Source organism: Bufo gargarizans, chromosome 6, assembly GCF_014858855.1.
Source record: "Bufo gargarizans isolate SCDJY-AF-19 chromosome 6, ASM1485885v1, whole genome shotgun sequence".
Taxonomy (NCBI): domain Eukaryota; kingdom Metazoa; phylum Chordata; class Amphibia; order Anura; family Bufonidae; genus Bufo; species Bufo gargarizans.
This window is the reverse complement of record NC_058085.1, coordinates 140,952,633-140,963,846: the sequence shown is the minus strand read 5'-3', so window position 1 is coordinate 140,963,846 and position 11,214 is coordinate 140,952,633. Positions and strand designations below refer to the sequence as shown.

Genomic DNA, 11,214 nt, shown 5'->3' with positions numbered 1-11,214 from the left:
TTTTTTTATATTACTAAGAATAAATTATATGATATGAGAAAATAAAAAGAAATGCTGCATTAAAGGGCTGCACATCTTGTTGTAAAAAATCTATAGTTTATTTATAGACACAAAGCCCAAAACGTTTAAACCATTGTATGCAATTACATTGTGTTTGGACCAACAATATGTCTAACACACATGCCCACAAACACCAGGTTCTACATAAGAACATTTGCAAACCGCCAAAGGAGTGTACAATTCATAAGTATGTATGGCATCAAGAACAGTGCAAAATACTTCAAATAGAAAAGTAGGCGATCATGGTGTGCAGGTAATACGCCCCACACGTATTGCTGGATACACCCCAGCTTCCTCAGGGGTCTAGAGGTCGAGGCAACTGTGCCCACAATATATACATAGGTAATCCGGCAATACATATGGGGCGTATTACCTGCACACCATGATCGCCTACTTTTCTATTTGAAGTATTTTGCACTGTTCTTGATGCCATACTTATGAATTGTACACTCCTTTGGCAGTTTGCAAATGTTCTTATGTAGAACCTGGTGTTTGTGGGCATGTATGTTGTAATTGTACACAATGATTTTAACTTTTTGGGCTTTGTGTCTATAAATAAACTATTGATTTTTTTACAAGATGTGCTGCCCTTTTATGCGGTGTTTCTTTTTCTTTTCTCATATGTTTTTTGCTGATGCTGTGGTTTGCACTCTAAAATTTTATGTGGTGTGCCTCCTTACTTTACTTTTTTGCTTCATTGTTTGTGGCAAGAATAAATTATATGATTACGGCTAATTACATAGAACCCGCCCTATACCACTGTGTGATCTATGGGAGACTCCACAGGAAGCCCTTCCCAGTTTCTGAATGAAGCTCCCCTAAATGATCTGCGTGCCAAATTCATCAGGGACTAGTTAGTGATTATTATAGTTCAAAGGGCAGATAGGGTCGTGAAGATAATATTAGTAATATTTTTGTGGTACTACTACTACTTATCATTTTCAGCAAAAACTATTTATATTTCATGGTTTTAAGACCTGCACTGAAGCGATTTGTTATGCTCTGATACCTCTAGGTAAATTTCCTTTGTTCCTGATAGCCTGTCAGTTATCGAGAGGAAGTCCCTGCCCTGGACTATTTGCATAATGCCCCCCAGCTTGCGCTCATGTGAATCTATGTACTCCCAAGATCTATTTTGTATGTGAGGATACTTCGTGTCTCAAGATGGGTACAACCGAGGCCATACTATGCACTCTATGTATAGCTGTCCTTTCATTAGGTAAGTCAAATTTCGCATTTGGTCACCACTTACAGTGTTTTATTACGATATATATGAATGCTCAACTATATCCTACTGTATCTATTAAAGTCACATGTCTAGGTATTCTGATCTATAGATCACAATGTAAAACAGTGTTGGTAAAAGGTATACAAAGAACTATCATAAAAGCATCAAAAATATATAGTTATGCTTTGTTTTAGGGTAGAAAATCTCTGCGTATAACAATATGTAGCGTGTGTACACCCAGTTTGCATAGAGCTGTCTTGTTTACACGCTCATATAGTGAATCTTCTGTGAAAAAACCTTTTTCCTGCCCATCTGTGTGAAAGAGGAAGCAGCGGGAGGGGGGGTCATGTCTCGAAGTCTGACAACGCAATGTGCCATAAACACGTCTACAATACATACTACATAGTATATGCAGGCCAAATTAATCATTAGGCAGGAGGACATGGGAAAACATTAGCAATTTCCAGTATTTCCTAGTTTTAATAAAGGTCTGAAAACCAACAGTAAAGATGTCCACATAAACAGACCAGACCCTTTTAAATTAATTGACACCCCAGACTAGAACCCTAAAATTAATTCAGTCCCCAGACCATACTTACTATCCCCAGGTATTCTTCATTTCTAGTCACCAGAATCAAGATCATGTGTACCTGGTGGCTCTGCTCCTCACAACAGACCTGAATATTACACTGCCCTCCTCCGATGTATCTATGACAACTGGTGTGCTGGTTCTGGACAGCTGGCTACCCCAGTCCGGTTTTGGACTGTGGTCTACCAGTTGAGGACTGAAGTTGTACAACACATCTACACAGAAGAGTTGTAACATCATCACATTTATTACCCATTCCAATTGGCAGAATTATTGAGGCAGCAAATTTTTATTTTCTAGTTAAGCTGTAAAATGGTGGACAATTCTTTTAACTACAGAGCTTAAAGGGCTTCTGTCACTCCACTAAATTCTTTTTTTTTTTTTGGTCTCCCTACAATCCTTATGCTGCGATTTCTCAATATATATGGCTATTACACTGTTTGGTTCAGTAGTTCTATCAAAAAACTGACTTTTATATTATGCAAATTACCTCTCTAGCAGCAGGTAGGGCAGCTACCTGCTGCTAGCAGCCGCATCCTCCATTCATAATGACGCCCCCTCCTCATGTTGATTGACAGGGCCAGCGGACGCGCTAGTCCTCTGACTGGCCCTGTCTGTGTTTTAAATCTCGCGCCGGTCTTCAGTTGGCGCAGGCGCACTCAGAGGAGGACGCTCGCTCGGCCGCTCCATCCTCAGTGCGCCTGCGCCGGGTGTACATGTGACGTCATCGGCACAGGCGCGCTGAGGATGGAGCGGCTGAGCGAGCGTCCTCCTCTGAGTGCGCCTGCGCCAACTGAAGACCGGCGCGAGATTTAAAACGAAGACAGGGCCAGTCAGAGGACGAGCGTGTCCGCTGGCCCTGTCAATCAACATGAGGAGGGGGCGTCATTATGAATGGAGGATGCGGCTGCTAGCAGCAGGTAGCCGCCCTACCTGCTGCTAGAGAGGTAATTTGCATATTATAAAAGTCGGTTTTTTGATAGAACTACTGAACCAAACAGTGTAATAGCCATATATATTGAGAAATCGCAGCATAAGGATTGTAGGGAGACAAAAAAAAAAAAAATGAGTTTAGTGGAGTGACAGAAGCCCTTTAAAAGGGTTGTCCAGCCTAATTAAAAAACGTATCTCCGGCACCTGTGTGTCCAAAAAAAATCCCCCTTTTCAGACACCCTCTGTTCGAGCACTGCGGTTCCTGCTAGACTACAAGCAGTGGCGTGCCGTTCTTGCACATGTGACCACAGAGGCCATTGATTGGCTTCAGCAGTCTCATGACCAAGAGCGGGTCCCCATCACTTCCAGTCTGCCAGCGACCGTAGCACCGTAGCATCTGGAGAGTTGAGTGATCTTTTTTTTTTTTTTTTATAAACTACAGACGTATGGACATTCCTTGTCAGCAGCACTCACATATTGAACTCTTTTTTCTTGTTACTACATATACAGATAATCTTCAAAAAAAAGCTGAATAAAATTGTACATGTGTAACAACACATATTACATCCCATTTTCATCCAGAGTAGGATGTGCTATTCAGCAACTCAGATTCGGACTGGCCCACAGGGGAGCAGGTGAATCCCCTGAGCCAGGTGGGAGCCTAGTCCCCCCACCTTCTGCATAAGTGGCAGGTGGCACAGCACACTGTCTGCTCTATATACAGATATGCGGTCTCAACCACTCTATACAATCATATAAAAAAACTGGGTAGATTATTTAACAAACGACCAGTCTATTATTGTAGACGGATTGGAAGGCTGAGATGAATTTTGGGACACATTTTTTTTCCAGGACGGAATAGACACTAAGCAACAGGATACTACTGAAGCAGGCGCGTAACTACCATAGCGGCAGACCATGCAACTGCTATGGGGCCCAAGGCAAGAGGGGGCCCAATCTTAGTTGGGATTATCTCCTCTTCTACTGTAGGTGAAAACTTGGTCAGGACTCTACCCTCTAAAGCAGGGGCGCACAACCTGCGGCCCGGGGGCCACATGCGGCCCTTGATACCATTCTGTGCGGCCCCCAACCATCTGGTAACAGACATGTATGCCTATGTCTTGTGGCTGCTCATATGTATTTTTCCGGTATTTCTCCCATTAGAGGGGAGTCCTGGAAGTGTAACTAGACATTAATGGTATATAATGTGTGTTCAATATGCCATAAGTACAATATTTCAGTTGTTAATACACCTTTAAATTTTCATTTCGGCCCTCGTCATTGGTTTAGTCTGGCAATGTGGCCCCCAACCAGGAAACGTTGTGAACCCCTGCTCTAAAGGAACAACTTTTAACAAATGAGGCAGTGGAATAAATGGCCCAAGGGTCATTGAAAAGGGTCTAGGCAGAAACCCTTCTGTCCTGTGTGGGGGGCCTGGTTTGATTCTTGCTATGGGGCCCTTACATCTCTATGTACACCACTGTACTGAAGATAAATGAGTGCTGGCCCAATTTTAGGGAGTTATGAAAGGGGTTCAGGTAATACATGCATGTAACTGTACAGTGGACAAACAGATTTAATTTTACCAGTGGGCCTTGGCACTCCAGTCCAATGCTGTAGCGGCTTTACAGCTTCTGCTTGTTAAGTTTTATTAAACCTACAAAAGAAAAACCTCTCTGTCTAGTCTAAACAGAACACATCACTTGATATCATCCAATCTATAAGCAAAAAAATCCAAGTGGAAGGGGTATATCAAAATATCACTTTATTCTCAATTAATAATTACGGGAAAAGACAGGATGGAAGACAGTATTCAGAGAGCCATGGGGGCATACACAAAAATGGAGTCATGTACAATCATGCGATTGAGCATAAATGATCCACAGGTGCAGATAGTGTTGGCACATGGATGATCGGAATCCCGTATACTAGTACATGGGAAGTGGAAACTGAGTAAGTAAGCAGCCCACCATGAGACTATATCCCAAATAACAAAGGGGACTACCGATCATACCTGAGCCTCACATCAGCAAGGAGAATATAATGCTATATACACTTGCAAGGGTACAGCATGGGTAATATAATGGATGGGATCACTAAATATCACTATAAAACCACCCTCAACAACTAGTATGATGGATCTAGTGTGGATGCCAGCTGAAACCAAACGTGAGTACGCCCAGTAAAATACTACTGAGCGAAAACTGTACCTGAGGACATGGTGACCATGATTGTGAGCCCCTAAAGCGCAGACCTCGACGCGCGTTTCGCCTGAGCGGCTTCGTCAGGAGGTGTCAAGAAATAGATTAGCAGGGTATATATAGTCTATGTGACTGTCCAATTGGGGTACCTGGATTGTGTGCACCTGCGGTCCAGTGTAGTGGGCGCGGAGACATCATGATGCGCGGCGCCATCTTTCAGCGCGTCACCGTCCACCCGCCGCGCATGCGCGGCGCATGTGGACGTCATGGAGCGCGTTCAGACGGCGTCGCACAGCGCATGTATGGACCGCGACCCATTGGAACGCAGGTGAACCGCAAATAAGCGGGAGGCGGATCCTTTAGCTACAGAATAGCTAAAGCAGATTAGATATGATCGATAGATGGCCTATGCGACTATGTTAATCTAAAGGAGGGTAATGGCACGTGATCCAACTCCCATCCACACCAGATCCACAAACTACCATAATATAACAGTGAAATGACAATTACAAAGCATTTAAAAAGACATAGCGTCATGATAATTAGAATGCAATGATAATGACATAAGCCCATAATTCATTGCAGTCATACATAGGAAATGCTTAATGTATAACATTTATAAATAAGTGAAAATAACACCACACTGAAACAGTGTAGTGTAATATTACATTGATCTTGTGGCAACACCCACATCATATACAATGCATCAATTTTATGTAACCCTACGTTAGGCATAGTGAAGGTAAAAAATAGTGCATAAATAAAAAAATTTTATTAATTAATTACAATTATCACCGAGTGAATGATCGAGGACAAAGGGGAAAAAAAATTTTACATCCCAATGGCCCGAATTGTGACTTCATCTGCGCCCTAACGGGTGCTGAAATATATATAAAATCGTGACCTATGTGGGTCACCAACATATGTGGGGGTGGGATATCGCGGATGACCATGTAGGCAACAAGAAAATGCCCAAAGGGTCACGCGGGATATCCCCACACCACTCAAAAATGACCTCAGAGAGTCATGTGTTATGAGAGATTACCAAGTGCAATCGGGTATGATGCCGGAGCCCGATATACCATGTTGCTAGAGTTATGATGTTACATGATATAGTAGTGTGTATGGTACTGTGGTCAAAATGTACATCACAGCATCAACACACTCAGATGGCCAAAATTACTGGTATTATACAACATGGTAATACGGTCAAAACCTACATCCCGGCATCAAAGAGTCACCTCAACCACCTCTCATTGTGAAAAGGAGGGATCGAAACAAAAGGCACACAAGATTGAATAAGCATTTATCCTGGATGGATAAGTAGGGAAAAGGGGATAGGAGGGGGGGAGGGGAAGAAGGAGTGGAAAAGAAAAACAAGAAGGAAAAAAGGAAATGGGGAAGCATAAGATTGTGCGCATCACATCCATCTAAAATAATTGTGTCAGATGTCACATTAAGAATATATATGCAATGTGAATGTGCTGAAAGAGTACATAAGGAGTATAGCATGGAGGTATAGCTTCTCAAAGATGCGTCGTAGAATATCCCTCTGTTGTACACCTTTCGTCACAAAAGTAGCTTCTCCAATGGACCCGCCAACAAATCCAAGGCACACCAAAACAGGACAATCTCAAAGAAGGAAAAAGGAATGTGTTATAATATGAATAATAAAATTTACTATACCCTGGTGATTAAAATTCGCGCAACTTATAAAAAGGAGGAGAAGCTGTTCGATTCATTCAAACCGTATGGGGTGACCGTGTCCAAGATAACGATCCATCTCGTTTCTTTCCGGAGCAACGCTAATTTCACATTTCCTCCCCTGGATCCTAAATGGACCCGGTCTATACCCCTTACTGTGAGGCCCCGCGGGTCAGACCCGTGAAACCTACGAAAATGCCGTGGAACTGCTTGCAATATATCCCAGTCCCTTTCAGGTATTGTTGCAGCTGCTTTGATCTTATTCACATGTTCCAGAATGCGAACCTTAAGGGCCCTAGTCGTCATGCCAATATAAATCAATTGGCATGGACAGGTGATCAGGTATATAACTGCTTCAGTGTTGCAGTTAACATTGTGCAGGATCTTAAAGTTCCTGCTACCTGATGAGTTGCTGAAGGAGGAAGAACGGACCATATATTTACATGCTGTGCATGACCCACATGAAGAAGATCCCCATTTGGGACCCTTGCTGCCAAATATGCCACCCAAACCTTTGGGGACATAATGGCTTTTGGTCAGAATATCCCGTAAATTACGGGATCTTTTCCATGTAATCTGGGGATATGATGTCAAGCCAACTGCCAAGTCTCCGTCTGTTTGTAGTACTGGCCAATGTTTGCGCAGGACATACTGGATGAACCGCCATTTATGATTGAAGGGGGTGACAAAACGAACCTCAGAGTCCTTATTCTTTTTCTTTTTGATTTTACTTACCAGTAAAGAATCTCTTGTGGTATTTCTGGCTCTTTTGTAACCCTGCTGGATCATATGCGCGTGATACCCTCGATCAGAGAATCGCCGCGATAATACAGATGCCTGCTGTTCAAAATGTTCTTCAGTGGAGCAGATCCTGCGTGTCCGTAAAAATTGCCCTATGGGTATTGCCCGAATTGTTTTTGGATGGTGTGCAGAGGAGGCGTGGAGGAGGGCATTGACAGCCGTGGTCTTCCTAAAAAGGTCAGTAGACAAGAACCCATCAGACCCCTTACTGATCATTATATCCAAGAATTCAACCTTAGTAAGGCTGTATTTCCAAGTAAGCTTGATATTAAACTCATTAATGTTAAGGCGGCTCAGAAATTCCTCAAGTTCAGGGACCGAATCATGCCACAGGAAGAATACATCGTCTATATACCTAGACCATAGGAGTGCGGCGTCATATCCAGAGGTGTTGTGTACAACCTCTCTTTCCCACAGCCCCAGTTTAATACCAGTAATTTTGGCCATCTGAGTGTGTTGATGCTGTGATGTACATTTTGACCACAGTACCATACACACTACTATATCATGTAACATCATAACTCTAGCAACATGGTATATCGGGCTCCGGCATCATACCCGATTGCACTTGGTAATCTCTCATAACACATGACTCTCTGAGGTCATTTTTGAGTGGTGTGGGGATATCCCGCGTGACCCTTTGGGCATTTTCTTGTTGCCTACATGGTCATCCGCGATATCCCACCCCCACATATGTTGGTGACCCACATAGGTCACGATTTTATATATATTTCAGCACCCGTTAGGGCGCAGATGAAGTCACAATTCGGGCCATTGGGATGTAAAATTTTTTTTCCCCTTTGTCCTCGATCATTCACTCGGTGATAATTGTAATTAATTAATAAAAATTTTTTTATTTATGCACTATTTTTTACCTTCACTATGCCTAACGTAGGGTTACATAAAATTGATGCATTGTATATGATGTGGGTGTTGCCACAAGATCAATGTAATATTACACTACACTGTTTCAGTGTGGTGTTATTTTCACTTATTTATAAATGTTATACATTAAGCATTTCCTATGTATGACTGCAATGAATTATGGGCTTATGTCATTATCATTGCATTCTAATTATCATGACGCTATGTCTTTTTAAATGCTTTGTAATTGTCATTTCACTGTTATATTATGGTAGTTTGTGGATCTGGTGTGGATGGGAGTTGGATCACGTGCCATTACCCTCCTTTAGATTAACATAGTCGCATAGGCCATCTATCGATCATATCTAATCTGCTTTAGCTATTCTGTAGCTAAAGGATCCGCCTCCCGCTTATTTGCGGTTCACCTGCGTTCCAATGGGTCGCGGTCCATACATGCGCTGTGCGACGCCGTCTGAACGCGCTCCATGACGTCCACATGCGCCGCGCATGCGCGGCGGGTGGACGGTGACGCGCTGAAAGATGGCGCCGCGCATCATGATGTCTCCGCGCCCACTACACTGGACCGCAGGTGCACACAATCCAGGTACCCCAATTGGACAGTCACATAGACTATATATACCCTGCTAATCTATTTCTTGACACCTCCTGACGAAGCCGCTCAGGCGAAACGCGCGTCGAGGTCTGCGCTTTAGGGGCTCACAATCATGGTCACCATGTCCTCAGGTACAGTTTTCGCTCAGTAGTATTTTACTGGGCGTACTCACGTTTGGTTTCAGCTGGCATCCACACTAGATCCATCATACTAGTTGTTGAGGGTGGTTTTATAGTGATATTTAGTGATCCCATCCATTATATTACCCATGCTGTACCCTTGCAAGTGTATATAGCATTATATTCTCCTTGCTGATGTGAGGCTCAGGTATGATCGGTAGTCCCCTTTGTTATTTGGGATATAGTCTCATGGTGGGCTGCTTACTTACTCAGTTTCCACTTCCCATGTACTAGTATACGGGATTCCGATCATCCATGTGCCAACACTATCTGCACCTGTGGATCATTTATGCTCAATCGCATGATTGTACATGACTCCATTTTTGTGTATGCCCCCATGGCTCTCTGAATACTGTCTTCCATCCTGTCTTTTCCCGTAATTATTAATTGAGAATAAAGTGATATTTTGATATACCCCTTCCACTTGGATTTTTTTGCTTCTGCTTGTTAAGTGTCTATACAAGCTTCCATGGTTATATGCATTTGTAAGGCATTTGTGTACGGCTGTAATGCCACCACATTTTAGCATCCACATGAGGGCTCAGCAGATGAGCAGGGAGTTACAACTGAATTTCATATGAATGCACACAGTGGTCTATTCTGCGCCTATTCTAATCTGTGTAAAAAGTGGCACATACTGGCTCAAGTGGAATCCTTATAATTTTTTCAGGCTTGCTTGAAAAGAGGGTGGAGCTTAGCAGGAATCAGCCATGGTTTAAGATGCAACATATATCTCCAAAATGGCATCACAATCCTGTGGAAAAATAATGCAACCAGATGTAAGGTAGCTATTCTATAAGTCATGAGACATAACTTTGATAGTAGCCAAGCCAGCATCTCATCTGCATACAGTTGTTTCAGGGGGAGCTCAGAGAACTGACTTAACAGGGGGAGAGACCTTCATCAGCATTCGGGGGGCTACTATTTCTCCTTATGGAGAGTGCCTGATGAAGGCCTCTCACCCAGTAGTCGGTTCTTTCTGTTCTGTACTGATGAGGGACAATAACCCTGAAACCTATTACCCAAGTTATGCTTCAATGCTTGTTTAAAAGGTTGAGCATTGATTTATAGGATAGCTACCTTACCCATGGTGGCATCAGAGGTTCAGCGTTCTCATTTAAAAAAAAAAAATTATAAGCTAATTTCCCAATGCAGCATTGCCTGGCCTATAGGACATTTTACACCTAACTGATAGTCTCCATAAGGAGAAATAGTACCTCCCTAAAATGTTTAGAGAAATTTGATGTTCAAACGTGGAAAGACTCTTTAAGGGCTAACAAAACTGAAACTGCAATGATATGCTGATGTTTTCCCATATCTTGGCAACTTGCTATATAGTTTTACAAGTCTTACCAATGTAATTATTACTTATCAGCAGGGAAAGTTTTCACCATTAGGTAGGACACAGGTTTGGCATAAAATTATACAAATTATTACACAACAGACATTTTGAATACTGCACTCGATTAATTTCTGATACTAATTAAATAGTAATCTTTATTGCGGTGAGTGGTCTGTTTTTCTGATACCAGGCTCAACATTCTCGCTGTGTGCAGCTACCAAAGCTCTATATGGTATACATGATATATCATTCTATCATGAATAATGGTTAGGTTATAGTTCTTCCTATGGGAAAACACCATAAAAACACCCTACCTAGAACATGCAAGTCAAGAACCCAAAAACCATACCAAATGTGAAGAAAAATGCCACAAAAACATTGTTTTGCTGTGTTTTATACATCACAATTACCATTCAGCTAACATTTGGCCATAGTATTTTTTTTATTATTGCAAAATAAATGTTTTAAAAGAAAATGTAATGCATTCAACCACCTTTAGTCTCCTTGACATTTTTTCTTAGCTGTACACTAGATTATTATATATTGATTTTCACCTTTCATGCTAGGTAACATTGATTTTTTGTGGGTCTTGCTCAGCTGTCGAGGGAGTATATAAATGTTACCACTTGCTAGCATGTTGACATTATTGCTTGAATTATATTTCTACTATCTACTTCTACTATCTTCTTGATTCTTAATT

General features: G+C 42.1%; 1 protein-coding gene across 1 annotated transcript in view; it reads left to right on the top strand.

The window, feature by feature from the left end:
- The first annotated feature begins 1,149 nt into the window (after positions 1-1,149).
- The window catches only part of CD79B (CD79b molecule), a 47,684-nt gene continuing 37,619 nt past the window's right edge, over positions 1,150-11,214 (top strand). Inside the window, exon 1 of the mRNA XM_044298993.1 lies at positions 1,150-1,279. Within this exon, the coding sequence (XP_044154928.1) occupies positions 1,225-1,279 (55 nt within the window). The 5' untranslated portion in view covers positions 1,150-1,224. The remainder of the gene's footprint in view (positions 1,280-11,214) is intronic.